Here is a 23,608-nt window from a genome sequence, read left to right as displayed (position 1 = left end):
TGAAGTCACTCATTTTATAAAATAATATTTTTTTTTTAAATCAAATCTATTTTAATTTTAACAATTGATCATGTTATTTCTAAACTGCAGAATTTTAATTTCAAATAAACGTATCGATGAATGAAATTATTTGTAATTTTTATTTATTAATATTATTAAGTATTTGGTTATTTTTGGGATGTCGAAAACTTATTTCATTACTTGAAAATTATAAAAAACGAAATTCAAAAAATTACATGTAAATAAAATATACATCATATTAATTAAATATTGTGTTTACATGAAAAATTTTAGCTGACGGATAATTCTTAGATCAAAATGTATAATTTTGTATTATTCGGTCAAAAATACCGATGCCACCTCTCACGTGTTTTTAAACGATGCCACTGATGCCGGGTTAAAAATATATATATATTTATATTTTATATTTATATATTTAATGTTTAATTACATTTTTTTAGATAACATATATTTGTCGTATATCAATATCTATTTCACAAAATTATTACATACTAGTATACTACAATAACTATTTATTATAACTTATAAATGTAGTATACAGTAAATTATAGTTTTCAAAAGAATGAGTAATCTAAAAAAAAAAAAAAAAAATAGGTGATGTCATGGATCCTCACTACTTTTACCTTAAATAATTTTAAGAATAAAGTATTTAAAAGAAATATAGTCTGGCATGGCGCCAAGAGAAGGCAAGGAGGAGCTCTAGCCCTACAAGAAAACAGATTAGCCCCCGCGACAGCTTCACCACTGAAAAATATTTATGATATAATAAAGTCATAAAACATAATTTTTAAAAGGCTGCATCAATAAATTTATGAAATATACTTTTTAAAAATTTGTAATTTATGTAAATACTTTCGTATGTTTTAAGATTTGTGTTTTAAGTTTTTCGATAGACTCTGTAAAATATAATTGTATATATTTATTTTACTTATTCACTTATAATTTATTATCATTTTTTCGTTTTCATCTAATTGTGGTTGTATGTCACGAAAATAATAATAGCTATATGATGTTATATGATACGAAAATTTTTATATTTTATTTAAATAACCTTAGTATTTGTTGAAAAAACCTTAATCCATGTAAAAAAAATATTTGCCTCACTCTACCCCGCCTGGAAAAATTTCTCGTGCTATATTTGAATATTGTGTTTACATTGATATACTATGTTTAGCTAATAGGTAAATAGGCCCTTATAATACATTTCTGATACGGTGCATCAACTGATATATACTACGTATTAGGTACTATATTGATTTTAATAAGGTAATGATTCGTAAAAAAAAATGTTCTTTAGTAAACTGTTTCAATTGATTGACTATACAATAAACTTGCATAAATATATACTTATATGTATTTATATTTTGGACATATAAATATAAATATTTATGATTCATAACTTCAATAAATATTTCAATCATTTTAATCTTCGGTTTTCGATTTTTACTTTTAGTATTCAAGATATTATTTGATAAACCTTATATTATAATACATACATTTTTCAACTAAAATTTTAAAATGCCTCAATAACTACTTACATACTAGAATATAATCTTTAATTTTAATGTTCAATGTATGTAATCACTAATCAATAAAGTTCTTCGAAGTAATTATTTTTTACTTGATTTTACATTAAAAGTACGAAGCTAAATAATCTATGAACTAACGATAGTTTGTGAAATTGATTGTTTAATCATTATAAGTACATGATATTAATACTTTCTGAGATATAAAAATAAGTATATCATATATAGTTCCGTAAATAAAATTAAGGTTAATTTAGTCCTATTAATCGCATGTTTATTGAATGAAATAAGTTGGAAAAGTTGACTTATATAATAGTAGCATCAACAAATTATAATACAATAAATACTTTTAGTTCAAAATTTAATAGTAGACAGTAGAGAAGTTATTTTATGTCCACGCTCATTTTGACCTTTTCATTCCATTTCTTTAAATCTGAAATGATTATAATTGCAGTATAGTGTTAACTTTTTAAAATGTTTTTTAAAAAAATGCTTTAAACCAGATTTTAAATGAATTAAGTTTAAATATTAAGGTACGAAAAATATAAAACATGGTATTAAAATGTACTTTATTATTATTAAACTATTAAAACATATCATTTTAGTATACAAGTATGAATACACTTTTTAAAATATTAAATATCTTATTTTTTAGTAATATAAGTATTTTGAATAGTTTCTACATAGGATTTCTATGAATTTTATATTATTTATTATGTATATACAATAATTTATGATTTTTTAATATTTTATTGAAATTAAAAAATAATTTTGTAATATGATTAAAATAATTTTAATCATATTACAAAATTATTTGGCATCAGAAGAAATGGCTAACAGATAAAATCTGATCCTTACAATCCAATAAATTAATTTTACCTCATGCATTATGACTAGAATCTCAAATTTGTAATATTTATACAACTATATTTCAATAATGAAATATCGATTTTGTGGTAAAAAGATGAAATATTTATTATGGTATTTGAATTTGATTAGCTTTCCATGACAAGAATACGTTTCATACTCATGTTATTTTTATTCAGCGCATTATATAAAAATATAAAAGTTACGATCGAGGCAAACGTTTGTTATTCTTTGTGTAGACTCCTAAGACAAACATATATTGTATTCCACTTTCAAAGCGATTATTTTTGCTGTAAAAAAAAAAAAAAATGTGGTTCACAAGAATGGTTAACAGTAAAAAATATTTTACGGTAGTTTTTAAACATTATTGATTTACATTTGGTATTTATATAGAAGTATAATGTACACAATTTGAATAATTTATATGCGTTTATATTACATGCTAGCTGAATTATCCCGGTTAGGTAAATGGTATTATTATGTCCCGTACCTATTTAATGAAAATTATGTTGTTACAGTTTTTAATATATATCTAATTATAGTAAAATGAAAATGTAATTTTACTATAATATGTAAATATTAATAAATAATAATTAAATATCATTAAAAATAAATTCTACTTCTAAAGGTGGGCCCAGGGACCCTATATTCCTAAATCCGGCCCTGGTCACATGTCTACATGTTTACACACATGTCCATACTTCACTTATAAGCACTAGCTGAATAACCCGGCTTCGCCCGTGTGTAGTTTTTTGTGATATCTACGTATAACTTTTTATTTTAACAATTTTATATATGTTGTCGATAAAGTGTTGAGTATAGGCATTAATATATATCCGAGAGATATCAACTATAAGTGGTTTTATTAAATGTATTATTATATTAACTTTGACAGATAGGTATAATAAACAACATATCTGTAATATATTTATGAAATAGTCTAGAAAATTACTACTTAAATAATTGTAGCAAATGTACTGACCAAGGTGCATATAAAAATATAAATTGTTTATCATTTTTTTACATATTTTGACCCATTTAACCCCTTTAGGGGTTGAGTTTTGACAAATCCTTTCTTAGTAGGTGTCTAAATTATAACTGACTAAATTTCATACTCGTATTTTTATATTAAAATAGTAAAAAAGTTAATTAATTATATAAATAATATGAATAAAATAACTTTGCTCGAAAAAAATTAATTTATGAAATTACAGGATTTTAGCTTGTCTGTAGTTTGTTTCTTGAACTGTTTCGTTAAGTTTGAAATAATAGCAATAGTTATTTCTATACATTTTTGAAGAAGGAAAACAATAAAAGGACTTATATGAATATGTAATCAATTTTTATTATTAGTATCCAAGTATCAGTCTCTAATGATGGAACTTTTAAAACTTATATTTTCTTAAGAAAAAATGAGTCTAAATACCTAAAAGGAAAACATTATAATTGCTATTATAGAATAATTATTAGTATTATTTTAACTAATAGGTACACTGGATTAAAAAATAGGTTAAATCCATAATATCTTCATTACATCATTCATCTTTATTGAAATTTATATTTTAAAAATATTTTGCGAAATTATGTGAGTTTTGGTATTTTAATTGCTGCAGGTATATTTTATAATTAATTTAAATTAAAATAATTTATTATTTTAAAAAAATTGAATATCTCCTCTTATGAATATAGAGTATTTATCATAAATTATACCATTTATAAAGAAATATATTTTTACTTTTCAATCAATAAATAAATAATAAGGTATTAGGATAGGTATTAAGGATATATTTCCTCAAAAAAATTTATTTCGACAAAATAAAACAAAATACTCTTGAGCTTTCCTGTTAATATTATAAAATATTTATATTACTTTTCTTATTCATACTAAAATATTTATTTCGAAGTTTATTTGTGCTGTAACATATCTATATTTTAAAATCTTCTTTGTATGTGCTTATGAGTCTTCTCAATTTTGAAAGGGTTTTGGCTGCTACTGTCACCGACCTCCAATAATCGTGATCCTGTGTCCTTTTCTCCCATTCTGTTACTTATAAAGTTATTTTAAAATAATTTGTACAAATAAGTTAAAGTTTTCCTCACGATTGTACTAGTTTAGGCTATATGATTGAAATAAGGGGATCGTTTAATTGCTCATAACAGTTACGCATACGAATTACAAATATCTGTGTTTAAATAGATATAAGAATTTAAATAATACATTTTATTATTAGGTTAACTTATATTCTGCTGGAAATTTATGACCATTTAGAATATTATGTTTTATTGTACATTAGTTATATTAGAATTATCCATTCATTATCAGTTTTATTAGTTATATAACGCACTTTTGATTTATTTCATGTTAAAAAATATACAAATCATGATATATTTTTTTTTTTTTAAGAATTTTTTTTTGTTTTTAGTATTCAACCCGTAGATAGATTTACAATAAATGTTCTTACCATGATTCTTTGTCTTATGCTTAATCTTTAAGTTGTTTGTACAAATTTACTCGGTTCCATTCATTTCAAGGTAGATATATATCCACATTGATTTGTTTATTAATAATTTTATTTTCATTTTATTTTAAATTAGTATTTCCATTGATGATGTCGGTAGTAGGTAAGGTATACATAAAGTATATTTTGACGAACATAATCATTCGTAGCTGTGTGTCTTCGTGTATATTTTATATTGAACGAAATATGTCGTAACAAAGTAATAATATAAAATTAATTACTGGTCAACGAGGTAATTTATTGGTTTTATTTAACAACTAACTACAAATATAATCAAAATATAAAATATACCAGATGGTGAAATAAAATGGAGGTACGATATTATATAATATAATAATAATATTTACTTATTATTACTTATTACGTATTACTTTTAATAATATATCATATTAATTTTATACTACTACTCGATTTTCTTCACTGGCAGTGTTTACATGTATTACATTTTACATGATTTCTTTTAGTGGCGAAGTTTACATGAACCCAATTTACCTGTTTTATTTTTCTAGTTAACAGTAGTAGGAGTTAGCAATAAAAAATGGTACTTGTGGCGGAGTTTACATGCGCTCATTCTATATAATTAACGATCGTATAACAAAAATTAAATTCTGAGATTCTATTTTATAAAAATTCGTCACTTAATAATTTGAGATAAGACAATAGTACGTGAATTAATAGATTGAAAACTAGGAATTTTAAATACGGATATCGAACGCACATTTGATAAATACAACTACAAAAAGGGGCCAAAAAATGTTGGCCCCCTTATAGAAATATGTCAGGTTACGTGCCTGAAAGTAAAGTTTATGTTTTAGATAAATAACTTTTGAAAATAAACTAATAAATATATAGTACTTCCAGAAGTTAGTATTTTAGTATTTATGAAAACATAGTTTTGATTGATAATTATGATTTTTTGTTATAAATAAATACATACATATATTTGATTAAAATATTTTTAGACCTTTAAAGTATAGCACGCAATAATAATTATTTTATTTATTATTTTTACTATGAATAATTCAGAGTATTTATACATTCATAAATAAATGTTATTTTTGTAAGTTAGCTTAATCATTTTGACAAAATATGGCATTTATAATCTAACTTAAATTATATACAATCTAAAATATTTATAATTTTTTATTTTTTTATTATTAATTCTATAAATCTATAAATTATTGATAAAAATCGTCTTAAGCAAAATTGTCATTAATTTAACTATTGAAGGTTATGAAATGGAATTTAATCAAATGTTTTCAGATCCATATTAATTAACACCAATTATTATTTTTTTAATTAATTTCACCAAGTTGTGGGTAGTTAATAAATATTTTAGTACCATCAGATTACATTTGTACTGTAATATTAATGTTATTATAAATAAACCTATATTTACAGCGATTATCATGTTTTTGCTTTTTGAATTAATTTGTTTATTTGGTTGTGACAGGTAATCAATGTTTAGTGTCCGATTTGTGTCTCGACAATGCCACTCATAAAGTGTATCATTGTGATGACACACATTGTATACCAGAATTTCAAGTATGCGATGGTATACCGGACTGTTTTCATGCACAAGATGAGACTGTATCTGTATGTGGTAAGACAATTTAAACGTATTATTATTATTAGATATTAGAATGGGGATTAGACTTTGAAATGAACATAGTTTATAACAGGGGCAGATCTAGGGGGGTTCAGGGGGTCTGCTGACCCATAGTTAATATTTGTTAACAAAATTGGCCTCTTGGAAATTTTTTTCTCTTTTTAGACCTTTATTTGGACTCTTGGACAGTTGGCCCATCGGAGTTACTTGAAAAATGAATGCCATGTATATATCAAAATTTAAAATTTTTCAATTCATAATTTATATTTTAAATTATATCGTTTTAGTAGAAAGTTAAGTAAATCATATTTTATTCCGTACGTTTGTTGCGCTGATAAAATTAGATTATATTTATTAATCGTAAAGTCATTATCGGTGGTATCACTAATTCTAAAATAATATAAATAATATAAATATACTTACACACTTTTATGAGCATATTTTTTTTTTTTTTTACAAGATATTAATTTCTAATTCAATTTCATTCCTAATAAATGGCCTCTTGAAATGGCTTGACCCACAGTTCCCTGACTCTGGATCTGTCCCTGGTTTATAATATGATCTCAAATTACTTTTTTCAGTTCACTAATTAGAAAATATAACACTACGAAATTTAATTAATTATTTTAAATTTTCTAAATAATTTTAAGTATAATACATACGTTATTAATTCGTCCATGGATAATTTCATAATGAAATATTTTAATAATATTATATATAAACATATTTAATTTTATATGTACTTGAAAATAATTAAGAAATATATTTATTTTGTCATCGTAAGAATTAATCGATATAAATGATATATTTTATCAGCCAATTTCGACATTTATCCTAATCATTTCACTCGAGTAATTTTAATATTAACATACTCTTTCTCAGATCTCATATTTTTGAGTATATGTAATTCAAATTTCGATTTTTCGATTATTTTATCATTGATAAACATTTTGGGCATATGGTACATCTGTTCTAGAAATAATTATTACTTCTGTACTCATGAATATATAAAATCAGGGGCGTATTTAGACTTACTTCTAGGGGGGGGGGGGATTCAAATTTTTTCTTTAATTCAGGCTCAAAATTTATAAGTAAAATTTTTGGTAATATTTATATCATGTGAATCCTTAATATTTGTGGTTTTTTTTTTTTAATCTAATACCGGATCCACTTAGAATAGTCTTTTGTGTAGTTCTTATTTAACACCTATCTGTGTTTTGAAAGTTTCGCTTGTGTTTTATCTAATTTTTCACTAAGTATGGACTGGGTCTTCAATCAAAATAATATATATTATTTATCGTTATGGGACTTATAAATAATTTAAACGTTATTCAATTTAACCGTTTAAACGTTATACACATTTAAATGTTTGGAAAATTTTCCGTTTACCGATATTGACAATTAAAACGTTATAAAAAATTTAGCGTATTGTGTTATTTAAATTAGTTTAAAATTTGAAACATTTTCAAATGTAATAATATTATAAAATAAATCATAATTTTTGTTTTTTAATAAAATACCCATTTATTATATAAAAATGGTCTTGGTCTAAAAATTCTCGGGGAGGGGAGATTGCCCCCATCGCCCCCCCTCCACATCAAATTCGTTAATGTATAAAATGCGATTTCAACCATATAATGAGTATATTACATTGCTCGGTTCTTTTACTTCGTGTGTATTACTTCAAAACTTTTCTTATAAACATATTTAATTTGCTTTACTCTAATATCCATAAAGTATATAGTTTGTATGTTTATATATTGTAAAATTTGGATTTTGATTTAAAATTTTATAGTCATTTTTATTTTTGTATACTAATACATTAACTACGGTTGATGAAAATGAACGAATCTTAATAAGTTTCAAAATTTAAATTTATAAAAAACTATGTCATAATTTATATACATGAGAATATTGGTACTTTGATTTAGTTAAATTACAGTTTCAGCAATAATTGTGCATTTTAACATATACTTAATACTAAAATAATACTTAGATCTCAAAAATAATTTGATTTTTTTCAAGTATACTATTTAGAAATAAGTATTTTTTTGACATCGTTTATTTCTTTGTTAACTGAACACCTCTGTATATTAATTCTTGTAATGATTTGTATTAAACATAATATAATTCATACGCTTGTTTGATTTATTTACTTAACTCTCTATGTTTATTTGTCCCCATTTATTTATCTAACCTAACCTAACCTAACCTAACCTATATAGAACTTTAAATTTACAAGCTTCAATGAGCAGAATACGAAGCTATTTTACTTACATAAAAATATTATTTTATTTCTAAATAATACAAGAATCTACACAGAGTTATACTTACAAAAATGATTCCCGAATTATAAGTACTAATAAGTATGTAATAGATTTTATATTTTCATACATATATTCCGTTTGCTTAATTTGGTTTAGGTACAAAGTAATTTTTTTTTTTTAAATTAGCAATTCATTTTTTTTACATATTTTGTATTGATTAATAGTTAAAACGTTAATTGAGCTTTTTTTTTTTTTTTAAAAAAAAAAAAAAACAGGAGAAAAGAAACCTTACATCTTTATGTTATGATTTTGAAATACTATTCACACAGGTGTGACTCGTTTGTTCACAGTACACAATTTTTGACCTGGAAATTGACAACTCATTTGAGTACAATGAAAAACATGAAAACCAGCTAATACAAATTTTGACCTGAAAAATGACGAATCGTTTGCGTATAACTATTAAATTTCATTACCAATATAGACTTTTATTGTAACTCGCAGTGCTTTATGATACGATTTGTCTAAAATATTTTGATAAGTTTTTAAACTTAACCAACATTTTTGATTAACTGGTGTGTCGAAGTTTCGGCTACATTTTGAGTTATAATTTTACTATATGCCTATTGATTAGTTGAACGTGTGATACTATACGAGTTTCCAGTACTTTAGTTATTTTATTTCTTGTAGAACTATGGATATTCACATATTAAATGTTTTTGAAACGCGTAGAAGGAAACGTTTTAATATTGGAAACTATGAGTTTAGTGAGTTTTGTGTTTTAAAATCAATTAATCTGTTGATTGGATGGCTCAATAAAAAATGTACAATGTAAAAACTTTTGCTAAAGTTTATGTACGCAAACGAATCCTATGTTTGGGTAATTTATCAAAGGTATTATAAATTTATGTGCGGAATTGAGTGGGACATTTGTACGCAAACGAGTCGTAAAAAAGTTTAAATGTACGCAAATATCGCCCATTTGCTTGCTATACTCAAACAACTAAGCATTTATTACCTAAATAACTACTTTATTGGTTCTCTTCAAATTTCTATCATGTTTATATGATTATCAATATAATTAATTAATAATTTAAAAAATAAAAACAATAACAAGATAATGTAAAAAATATAAAAAATTAAGTATGTGTAATAATAATTTAACAGTATATTTCTCTTAATATTTAATAGCAATTAAATATGAGGGTTTAGAATATTAATTTAGTAAATAATGGATTAACATACCAGACTGAAGAGGAAAAATTATACTGAGTATTTGTTAAAAATTCTCATCATTATCATATACAAATTCCAATTGATGCATTGAATTGGCACAAATTAATTATAAAAATATAACTTACACAATCAATATAGGACTCAATTTTACTACTATTAATTAATTTGTATTCCACAATAAACAATAATTGGGTATGTGCTTTAATTTTATAAAAATCAATAAAAAAAATAAAACCAACCATGAACATAATCCACTAAATCTCATATTGACTATTATTATTACTTATATTTTTAAATTAATTAAAAACATAATACATTACACAATACATTTTATCTTGAGGATTAAAACATCCAATTTTTAACTCTTCGTGGACTGCGAGTTTTTTTGCTGGAAGATTCTTCTTCTCGCGTTAGGTTAAATATTATTTTTAAATAGTTTTATATTATCATACATTCTATTGTCATTGTAGGTACTATAGTAAAGTCTATTGTATAATTATGTCTGTTTATTATATTCATGTTACTAAATTTGATTAATGTAAAAAATTAGTTATTTACTCTAAATATTCCTTCAGGTTTAATAAAAAAATAAAAATAACAATAGACATAAAATATTAATCTCATACATTCTACGAAAATAACAAGTTTTAAATAATATCTTATTCATATTATTAATTTAAATATCTCTTTTTTCTGTGATTTTAAAATTAAATAGAATAAGAGAAATGCTTACAAAATTAAATTATAGTATTAATTCTATATAAATGTTGATAATTAATTTTTCTAATATGTAGAATTTTGAGATATATATAATTGAATACATTTTTACAAAATCTAGTTTTTATTTTGAAAATTCTGGTTTTAAAACTTATAATAATTTAATTAGACATAATAGAACTAAAAAACTTTACAAAAAATCTCCTTTTTTTTGAAAATGTTGGTTAATAAAAACTTTAATATAATTATAATACATTTTATATAATTAAGACAAATATACATTTTAAAATAAGATTTAAAGATCACATTTCTAAAATTAAATTTAAAAAGACTGCCCTTAATTCAAAATTTGCTAAATATATTTTAAAAAATAACCATAATATATATTTTGATAGATATAAAATATAAATTTATATTTATTTAAAATACATAGGATTATTTAAAATGTACTTCATCGTTACTTTTTCATGTACCAACATTAAGAGTATAAAACTATGAATTTTTAAATCTAAATTGTTGGAATTAAATAGTATGATGCAAATATTTTGATAGAAAAATAAATGCGTCTTAATAATTTTAAAAATACTCTGATGTTCATACAAAAACTTATTTAAGAAAATCTTTTCTTTGCTTAAATTAAAACGAAAACGAACATAGGTTTTTTTATTTTTAATGCTAGTACTTAAAATCTAATTTTTTATATGTTTGTTTATATTTATATTAAATAATTTTAGCTTAAAATTAAATGATTGTATAATTGCGTAGGAAGTTTTTAAAGACAGAAACATAATATATGATTAAAATATTAATAATTTTTATTTGGTCGAAGAAAATTTTTATTTTCTTAACAGATTTTATAATAGACACAATTTTATCGTTGAAGATTTAATAATTACATATTTGTAAATTGATTTTTGTACAAAAATGATTAATAATTTGAATAATGTATAATTTACAATATAAATATAAGGCAATAAACTTGTTTCGCTACAACCTTAAACATTATGTACAAATGGTTTGAATTTATTTATTTATTATAGTATTAGTGTGTTATTTTTATTTTAAGTTTATACTTTGAAATCGCATTTTCGATGGCTTTGTTATCTTCGTGAAATGTATAGATAGCAAAATCTTCTTTGATATCTCATTACACACATTTTACATAGATGGGTTCCAACAGATAATTGACACGATAATTTTTAAGTTAATGCTGTTTAAGTCATTTGTATTTTAGTCATCCTATCATTCTAATGTGTTGGTCATGTAATTAGGTTGAAAATAGCATTTAAAAAACACTAAGACAACAATTATCGATTCATCACCGAGTTACTTAGAAAATTATTGCAAAATGATAATTCAAACTCCTTAAATCTATAATTAATTAAAAAATGTATATGCACTTTTATCGAAATGAATCAAAATTAAATAATGGATTATAATAATACTCGAATTACTATTAACTTAAGATTCAGTATAAAAAATAATAATTATCTGTTAAATTAATTCGTTTTTAAGGATTTTCCATTAAGGATTTTTAAGGATTCAGTTAACATACATAATCTTTTTATATGTCCACATTCCATAAATTGTAAAAATAAAATTGTATCGTGTAATTGTCAACATATTCAAAGAGTAAATCATACTAAATATTTAGGGTTAATATTTGATGAAAAATTAAAATGGAATTATCATGTAGATAAATTGGTAAGTACTATCAGAAAACTATTTTATAATTTTAAAAGCTTAAAATATGTTTTAGTTATTAAACACCTGAGAATTATATATATATATATCTTTAGTTTAATCTTTAGTTTACTATGGATTGCCTTTTTGGGATGGTACCTATAAAGATTATTTGACTCTGTTAAATACAACTATTAATAGTTTAATAAAAGTTATTAACTCGAAACCATTATTATACCCAACAAATCAGTTATACATTGACTTTAATGTACAATGCATATTCATATTATATTATAAATCTTTACTTTCACTTGTATATAAATACAGACATTGTCCGAATACCATAAATTATAATTATAATACTAGAAATAAATGTAATTCTAATTTAAATTCTATTAAATTTTATAGGACTATAACATCTCAGAGTCCTATTTACAAATGTACATTGTTGTGTCGTAAATTAAACTTAAATATTTTTAACTTTAATAATATTAACTCATTAAAATTATATATTAAACTTAATCAGTTTGATAATGTTACACTTAATTATGATTTATAAATCCTTTCCTTTCTTTTATATTTTATTTTATTATTTTTACTATTTAGTTAACTTTTATTATGTTATTATAAAATCTAAATTTATCGTATATATACTATAATGTTATAAGAAACTCTCATTTTTTAGCACAAGCTTTTAACTTTTTAGAAGTAAGCCAATATAATTTAAATCTATCTGTTATATTATATTATTTTCCTTGTACTTTTTGTTTTGTTAAACTATAATATTTTATTGGCAAAATAAACTTATATATTATTATTATTATTATTATTATTATACATGTAATGCAGGATACTGGGATATTTGATAATGATTATAATAACCGTTATCTTAAATTTTTAAATTTTGTTTTGTTTTTTTAAATTTAGTGGGGTGAATGTACACCCCCTGGCACCTCTCTCGCGGCGCCCATGGGTCCAATATATAATTTTTAGTATAGTGCTTCAGATGAATTTTTTAATGTGTTGCAGAAGTTTGTGGCTGTATTTTAAATATATAATCGTTGATATATGTGATTTGGAGATTTTTATGTAATGACCTATTTCTGACGAACAAATAAGTGTTTGTTATTATGCGATGTATTTTATTTTGAAATATTTGAATCTTATTTAGATGAGTTTGAGCACACTTACTTCATGTATAACTAATTGTTGATACGCTTGTTGGTTCATCGAAGAAATGTGGGGCAACTATGTTAGCCCTTTGTCGTCTAAGTACTAGACTGTAGGTTTCCAGGGGATTCGTTTGTTATTGAACATCAATTGTTGAGATGTAGGGCTACGTTGGAGTGAAAAGAGTATACCTGAGCTCTTTGAAGGATTTATTGAAATTTTTCACGTTTTACACCAGAGAGATATTTTATTTAGGTGATTATGAAGTGCGTCTATTATTTGGTCAGTTTCCGTGGAGTCACAATTGTGTCGTCGGGAAAAAAATGCTGTTCTAGAAAGGGAAGATTATGGAAAGTCCGAAATAAACAAATTAAATATAATAGGTCCAATTTCAGCATTGATTCCTAAAACCGTATATTTGAGACACAATATAGAACAAAACCACACATCTTTGGTAGGTTAAAACCGCACACATTTAATATGTTAAAACCGCACCATTTTGAAAATGTTTGTATCCAAAAATATTACATTTATTATTTAGAGCCCTATTATTATTAATTAAAATAAAATATTTTCAAAAATGTAAAATATTAATTTAAAAAATATTACTATTAATATGATTCTCCGTCTATTAAAAATTCTTCTCAACTTTTAAACAAGAGATCCTACAAATAAATACAATTTAGTCAAAAACTAAACTATTACAATTATAACTTGTTTTTTTTTTCAATTATGAATATTTCGTATAACATCAATAACCATATAACCAAATGGATAAGTGTAAAATTCAGAGTTAAATTCTTGATGAAATCATTCAGTTCCATTTGTAGTCCTTGTAGTTGTATTTTTTTTGATTGGATGGGTCCTAACTTCTATCGGAAACTGTTCTTTGATGTAGTTGTTAAAAATGAAATCTCCGAATGTAGTACATGGTCAGTAACTTGTAAAAATTGTAATCTAAAAAATATTTTTATCAACTGTCCTGTTTTGTTTTGATTATCATTATATGATCGTTGAAAATTATTGTTTGATTGCATTTTCCTTCATAAAGCTTGACACAAAAATAGAATATACAACCTTTAATTTTTACTCCAGTAAATGTTTTTTGAACTGCATTATGATATGAGTAGCTATCTCAAAATCATTATCTAAACCTAACCAATTATTGGTTTCGAATTAAAAATTAATCATTAGGTACATACAAAGTCAATAAAATCTCTATATATCATTTATTTACAAGTATTTATAAACTAAATAATAATATCTTAATAATAAGGCCAGTTTTAAATTTTTTTATTATTCAATTAAATAGTACCGTACAAATGTATAATATAATAGTTTCAAATACTAAAATATTTTAATAAAAAAAAAAAATAAATAAAAAAATATGTGAAAATTATTGTTTATTTTTGAAATTTAATTTATTTAATAAATGGGAAACATTAAATTCTTCATATTAAATGAACATCAACGTATAATACATTGTTGATTATGTTGAAATGTATTTAATAACCTGGTTTATAAGTAATGAAATCGAGATAACTTCAACTTAAAGGTTCTCTTAAAATATATTCAATATTGATATTAAGATCGAATTATGTAATATTTTAGTGTGAAGGTTAGTATAACAAAATAAGAAATGTACTAATTGTACTAATTATGTTGATATTTGAAGTCGAAATTAATAAAATTGACATTTAAAGCAAAAATATCTTGTACTCTGTAAATAACTATATATTTCGAGTTCATTTAAAGAAATGTCTTATCAACAAAAATTATTAACATTTAAAATATGCTTATATTTCATATTCTTTCTTGGAAATTGCTTTATAATTATAAGCGATAAAAACAAATTCAATGTACTGATAATTATATTTAACTTAATAAATATACATTTTTATTGAAATTTAAGACATAAAGCTTTTAGTGTACATTTTTATACTTAAATAGACTAAAATAATCTTTTTTACTTTTATTTTTTATATTTCATCAGCTCTTTTTTTAATACGTTACTATGGAAACATTTGATACATTTTTTATTAATAAATGTATTTACGTAATAATTTTTGTTTTGGATTTGCTAATTTTTACGGTTGTTTGTGTATCACTTCATAATTTAATACTCAATAAATAATTATTCGGTTTATGTTAGAAAGGATTTTTGAAAAATGAGTGAAAGGGTCTTAAGAATAAAAATTATTATATATTTTATATTATTAGGATTAGGACAAGGGTGGCTGGTCCCAAATAGTTGGGAGAAAGGAGAAGTAGGAGAGGAAGAATATATTATACATTATTATATAAGGAGTAAATAAAAAATGTTCCTAAAATATCTATTCACAATTTTTTTTATTTTCTTTTATATAGTTATATAATAAAATTAATATTTGATTTTTATGAGGTTAGATGCTACTGCAGTTGTTTTATTACTATATTTAGTTAGAGATATAAATAATTTAATCTAACTTAAAATCAAACATAGCAAAACTGTTTACAATTTAAAACATAAAAAATTACAATAATATTAAACTTAAATAAAATATTTTTTGGGGTAATGTTTGTGTTTTATATAACTTACGGTTTAATTCATTACTTTTCATCACAGTATTTGTCTTTATAATTATTGGAGAAACAACAACCAAATGATAATTATTATGAAAGAACAAATATTTTCATTAATTTGAATGAGTATTAATAATAATATAATTTATATTATTTATGTGTAATTAATTTACACAAATTAGTTTGATAGTAAATAAAACATAATCTAATATTTTTATCGATGAATATCAATAATAAACATTTATGTAAAATTGTATTTTATTCCTTTCATTTTTAATAAATACTCTCTCCTGAATATTACTATTTATCCAACACTTTTTGTATTTTTGTGTGAGATATGTTTTAAAAAAGATTTTTCAAACTTTAAAATAATTATGATATAAATTTACGTTTAAGTACGAGTAATTTATATTACATCATAATGCTTTTCATTTCTAGACTTAAATGTATGTAAGCTCAGGCTTGACCATCGAGCCAATGAATACACATTTACTAAAGTTTGTATCCGACCAGAACTTTTTAATTAAATTGTAAACATTGGTTTAGGTATTAGCTGTTGAATATAACCATCAACCCAATCAACATTTAAGATTTATATTGTGAACTTTTGTAATGTACATTATGTATTTTGTTCCTTGAAACTTTAGTAAATTTTCGTAGTTTATAACAGTTCTAACTTTTTTGTATAAATGTCAGAAAAATTAATTTTGAGAATATATTTTATAAGCGCAGCATTTTTAATAGTTTTGTTCAATCTTAAGTTAAGAGTTAATTTAAGTTATGATAAAAATCTTCAATTTTATTATTGATATTTAAAGGTTTTAATTTTTTTAGACAGATTACAAATTTCACGAATGATAATTAGAATTATCATCACACGAATTATGTACCATTGTTCTTACTAAAATATCAAATAAATTATTTTGCTATTCAATGTGTTCTATATAATAAAATGTTGCAAGTGTCTGAAATCTAACTTACTTATGGTTAAAATATTCAGAGTATTAATGAGAGGATGAAAATAAAATATCGATATAGCTACGCTTTATACAAAAATACATGGTAATTTTCAATAAAGTTTTGTTTTATTTTTATTAACTGTAGTACCTATCTTGAAATCACTTGCATAACTAAACACTTGGGAGCTCTTAAGTTAAAAATAAAAGGGGGCCTCCTAACCAAAATTGTAAATAGATTTAAAAAATTTAAGGTTCACAGCTTTTTCCCCTTCTATAATGTAATCTAAACTATTATATTGTTAATCATTTCATAAAATTAAAAATAATTATTTAAACTAACTTTTTTAAATATAAATTTATAAATTAAAAACAGTAGTATTAATATTTCAAGAGCTCTTTATAAAAAATCATTTACAAAATTCTTAACCTAAGCTTAATTACTGTTAATACGAGTAGTAACTGTCCCCGTGATATTACTCCCCTCCTCTCATTGACAATGGCTCGTCGAGTTACGATAACGATTTCTATAAATAGGAATATAATTGGATAATTGAAACACTATTCTTGACCACCATTTATTATTTAGTCGTAGTAATATTCTACAGTATATTAACAATAACAATGACAATAGCAGTATAATTATAGCAAAAATATCTCATTTTAAATTATACGTAGATGTTTATAATAAAATATAGGAGAAAAAATTCAATTTTTAATTTTTATCCGCCGAGCAGCCACTTGCATTATTAGGGGCTCCAAAGTTTCACTTTGCAACATATCGTTAGGTGCACCATTTCTTGACGTATACAAGGATCGTATTAGTAATTGATTATCGTTACCAGGGCTCGTAAGTTCATGCACTGAAAAATACACAAAATGCAATAATTGCAATAATTCTCTAACATTTGATAAAATATGTGTTCAAATATGCAACAAAAAATTCAAAATGTGTATTTATATATATTAATAATCTTATACTATGCGCGAACTTTTAACTTCCGCGAAAAATGATTTTGTTGAATTTACATAACATAATATGCGCTAATAACTCAAAAAAATTAACTATATGCCAAGTATGCCAATTCATACAAAACATGCAAAAATATACTTTATTAAACTTTAGTCTATTATATCATTATTATGACACGGTTTTGTATCTTTTTGCAAGTTTTCCAATTTAGTAAAAAAATACGCAAATGGATGAACTTACGAGCCCTGATCATTACTTATAAAACCAAATTACATGTTGTATTATAACAGTGTATTGAAATTGGTCAGTTGGCGTTACCGATTTTATGGCTTGACTTGCTCAAAATAAATAAATCTACATTACTGGCTGTCAATTAATAATTGGATAATTATTTAGGGAGACTCAATAGTTTACAAGTACTAATGAATCTTATTAGGATAAACTATACCATGAGATGAACTTAAGTACTTATTTGTTATGGATTAAGTGGAGAGTATAACTTTTACTTCTCGTCCCTAAACTATTTTCAATATTAATCCTAAGGACTTTTTTTTTAAGTTTAGCTGTTTACGTTAATTAAATTTGTTATATTCAAGTCTGGATTAAAATCTCTGTGAGGCTTGAAGACGAAATTAAATTGTAAACTCTTGGAGTACAAATAAATCTAGTTTTATTATTTTAAAAGATATACATCTTTTAAAATTAAATTTTCTATTTATACTTCACTTGATATTTACTGTTAATAATAATTATTACCATCAGATTTTATGTAAAATATGATTAATTATTAATAATGAAATCATCATATTATGTTCTTTATATCTATGTAAAATTTAATGTATTTTATGTTTTTTTTTTTATTAAATGGAATTATTGTTATTTTTAATTCAAAGTCATAGATGTTTTGATATAATACCTATTACCTTCGGATAACGTAGTTAATCAGCAAACTTTGTATTTTACAAAGGATAAGTGTTCTTTATTTAGTCATATTTCTCCCATCGTATTATTGTTTTACTTGCATAATACTATTATACGTAAGTCAAATGGTGAATAAAATGAGATAAAACCCTAACACCAAAATCACAAACTGTATATATATCATCGTTAAGTAAACTTTCCGATTTAATGTGTTTATAAGGAGTGAAATTTAAAATTCATTAATTTGTTATTTTTTTAAGTGTATATTACTTGCTTAATTTTGAATAATAATATTACTTTTTGACTCAACCCATGGATTTTAAGATTATTTAAATTTAATATTAGAAAAAAAATTATTATAATTATAATAACAATCAAAACATAATGAACATCATTAATCTTTTGGTATGTTCTTTAATGTTCTTTAATTTTTGTTGTAAAATCCAATACTCGAGGGAAAAATTATTATGAATTACATTTGGATAATGGATTTTCAGAAACACGTACATTTAAGGAGTATGTATTTATATGATTATATGTAAAGTCAATATTTATATGCATTTATATATTTTTAATGAGTATATACAGTTTGATGGGTATATTTGATACACGAATTGTGTAGCAGAGAATGCATAGAAAAAAAGTTTATGGATACATTTTGCATACAGATTCATATTTTAGGGGTAGCGGTATATTTAAAAATATTTTGTTTAAATGTTAGTTAAACCAATTATTTTATTTCTATTTCACAATAGAAACTAGATTTTGATTATACAAGTTATTTTAATATACAAGGTGACAAAGGTTCTTGTATAATAACTAAAATATATCAATTGTATCACAAAATGTGTTAAAACAAATCGAATTAATTATACTAAGGTAAACAATGAAATACAGCTTCCAGAAAACTTCACTATTTTTCTTTGGCCAATATGAAGTACTGGCTGAATTATCCGTCGCTACCGAGTTACAGTAAAAAAAAAAAAATAGAAAATTAAATAAATATGATAAATGTACAGCTTTGCCCGTACCGATTTTGGTTTTTTCCGCAATTGGATCTTGATAACACAACATATAGTTGTCCGTGTGAAAAACACTAGATGTAAATCAAATCCTATATGCTTAAATGTTTGCCTTAGTGCTTTATTAATTGTTATGGCAAACGATACCTTAACGGGAATTGTATTATTATTATTATTTTATTTATTTATTTTTTTTTATTAATTAATAAAATAACATTTACAATCTGTACATAAAAATATTACAATAAAAAAATAGGTTAACAATAATATAGTGACTTTGAAAACTTGTGAAGGGAAACTATTCAGTGATAGGACCCTTTTGACGTGTAACAGTTAGGGCTGTGAGTGGTGTTTCAGTTTAGGAGGTCGTGACACCATCGTTTTTTGAAGCGATTAGGGGGGTTATCTGGAATTGTGGCTGAGTGTTGGTTTGCAATCAGAGTAATTGGATGGTGAAATAATTTGAAATGAAACTTTTTATAATGGATTTTAATTAAGTTTTCGACTGATTCGATGTTTAAGTCTTTGTGAAGGGTGTAGTTAGAAACATACCAAGGAGCTGAGGTTATTGTACGATGGGAAATTGACTGAAAAGCTTCAATCGTTTTAATTTGGGTTGATTTTGCACAACCCTATATTTGGGGTATCATAGTTTTGATTTCAACACAGGACGTAGTAAATGGGATCTTAAATTTAGAGACTTTCTTTTTGATTTGAGGTGAGGATCCCAAGTTAGTATTTTGTCTAAGATTACTCCTAGATACTTAACTTGAGACAAGGAGGGGATGGGAAATCTATGAAAGAAGATAATAGGTGTGTTTTTTTATTGAGGATAAAAGAGACAAAAACGGATTTATTTGCATTGATTTTAATTTTCCAGTTAGAGGACCATTTATCAATAAGGTCGAGGTGGAGTTGAAGAGTATTGAATACTTCATCTGAGCTACTATTTGGGGATAAGATGGAAGTATCATCGGCGTAGGTAGCTAAGAAAGTGTTTTATGTTGTGGGAATATCTAATGTGAAGATGTTGTAAAGATCCGGAGAGAGATCACTACCTTGAGGGACTCCGCTTTGGATTGGAAAAAGAGTAGAAAAAGAATTACTGTGACTTACTTTGAAGGTACGATTTTCAAGGTAAGATCGAATTAATAGGTATAAGACGCAGGAAGGAATTGATTGATTTTATAAAGCAGAACGTTGTGCCAGATCCTATCGAAGGCTTGCGCTACATCGAGGAATACTTCTGGGCAGTATTTTTTTTTCTCAAAAGAGAATGGAATTGTGTCGACTAGCCTATATACTTATTGTTTTGTGGAATGTTTTGCACGAAATCCAAATTGGGCATTAGGTATTATTTATTGAGTTTCTGTGTTGGTCTTAACCTTTTCAAAACGACTTTCTCGAATAATTTACCTAATGTTTGAAGTAGGCTTATGAGTCTATATGAAGTTTGTACATTAGGGGGTTTACCTGGTTTAGGTATGAGAATTATGATGGATAATTTCCAGATGACAGGAAAAAAAGACAATCTTAACATAGAATTAAATATATATATGTAAGAAAAACAATGTTTTTTTTTGGGGAGATGTTTTAGAATTTTATTTGTTATCAAGTCGTACCCAGGAGATTTGTTGGGCTTTAACCTTTGTATAATATTTGAAATTTCATTTGAAGAGACATGTTTGATGGGACGAGACATAGTTAATGGGGCATCAATGAATTTATTTATTTTATCTAAATGTGCGGTATTAGGAATAATGTTTTGGGAGGTGTGAAAATATTCGAGAGATGTTCCCTAAAAAGATTGGCATTGTCTAGATCTAAAAATGCAAGCGAACCATCTGATTTTTTAATGGTACTGGAGAATTTTTTGAATTTAAGTATGTATTTCGTAGTTTTCCATTAAGAATCATCTTGTATATTTAAAAGTTTAAATTTAGTGTCAAAAATATCGTTTTTGTATTTTTGAATTAATTTTTTTATGGTATTAGACTGATTATTGAGGGTTGACTTGATGGAAGGTAGTCTTTGCCAACGGGAGCGTGTCCTGCGTTTTTCAGCAATTAAAGTTTTTATATCAGGAGGTAAAAGGTAATCGTTGTGTTTGGAGTGAGAATTTGGATTAGGAGGATAAGAACACTCATAGACTGCTAATTGGATTGAGATGACTAAATGTTGAGTTGCGGATTCTATTTCGTTGCAAGACTCGAGGCTTTTGGATAAGATTAGGAAAATTTTTGTTATCAGTGATGTTCAGTGGGGTAGAAAGTATCCCTTCACTAGATTGAATCCCTATTTGTTTACATTGGTGTTATAGTTCACATATTTTTTAGAATTTCAGTTTGACTTGAGATTGGAACGTTGTAAGGTTTTGTGGACTGAACAGCCGCGGTAATTAGCTGCGTGGTTATCTCTACACAAGGCACAGGTTGCAGGTACATATATATATATTTATATATTTTGATTTTGTGCACTGTTGGGTAAGGTGGAAATCGACGCAGCGAACACATCTAGGAGGATGAGCACAATAACTTTTGGAGTGGCCATACTCCTGACAGTTGGAGCATTGGATAATTTCTCTTTTTTTATGTGGTTTTTCGATCGTTATTTTGGTGTGGAAGAGTAATATTAGTTTGAATATCTCGTTGTTGATTTGAGCAGGTTCAAGGTCAACAAAAAATATTGAAAGGGAGCGTTTGTTAGTTTTGTGAATGATATTAATGACTTGGCGGACTGAGTAGCTAATTTCTTCAATAGAGACGCTAACTTCTGAAGTTGGAGTTGAAGTGTGTAAATTGCGAATAACAAAACGAAAAGATTTGTTTTCCCGGGCTTGGTATGTATGGTATTCTGATTTACCTTGTTTTAAGTATTTAATTACCTCTGTACGAGTTGGTGGTGCTAATTTTTAAATTATTAGCTGATGACTTGAAACTGAAGTTTTAAGAACCAATCAATTTTATTAATTGATTACGTAGTTCCATGAAATAAATAACATTGCGTATAAATATTGGAGGGGGTAATGGAGTGTGATTGTTTTGAATATCAGAATCGTTTAAGTTGATTTTTGATGTATCGGAAATTTCGGAAGCATTTTCAATGTCATGAATATGAAAATCATTATATCTATTTGTGCTAACAAAGATAGGCTTAGGTTTCTTTAACTCGGTTTTTTCGGTTGAACTGGTTAAAGAGAGGTTTCGTTTAGAATTTTTTTTGGCTAATTGAAAATCATCATTTTCGTTGTCCGAAAAAACTTCATTAGAAGTGTTGGATTGATTTGAAACGCTTAGTATGTTGTTTACATTTTTATTTAATTTAATTTATTTTCGTTGGTTTACATATTAGAAGTGTGTGCTGGTTAGGTTTAGGTTATTAAATCATTTAGGAATATAACCATATGCTATGGAATTGTAGTTTGCGCTATTCCTTGGAAGTTTATTCAGTATTATGTCAAAAATACTATTTCTAGCAGTCAATATTGTCCTTTTACATCCACTGATATTCTTCGTTTTCTACTTGGACTACATTTTGATAGACTATGGAGATTAGGTCT

General features: G+C 24.6%; 1 protein-coding gene across 1 annotated transcript in view; it reads left to right on the top strand.

The window, feature by feature from the left end:
* The window catches only part of LOC112686624 (G-protein coupled receptor GRL101-like), an 87,029-nt gene that overhangs the window by 8,246 nt on the left and 55,175 nt on the right, over positions 1 to 23,608 (top strand). The window contains exon 3 of the mRNA XM_025558998.1: positions 6,387 to 6,536. Within this exon, the coding sequence (XP_025414783.1) occupies positions 6,387 to 6,536 (150 nt within the window). The remainder of the gene's footprint in view (positions 1 to 6,386; positions 6,537 to 23,608) is intronic.

Source organism: Sipha flava, unplaced genomic scaffold, assembly GCF_003268045.1.
Source record: "Sipha flava isolate LNK unplaced genomic scaffold, YSA_version1 319_pilon_pilon, whole genome shotgun sequence".
In the NCBI taxonomy this organism is placed as follows: Eukaryota; Metazoa; Arthropoda; class Insecta; order Hemiptera; family Aphididae; genus Sipha; species Sipha flava.
This window is presented reverse-complemented; position numbering and strand designations above follow the sequence as displayed.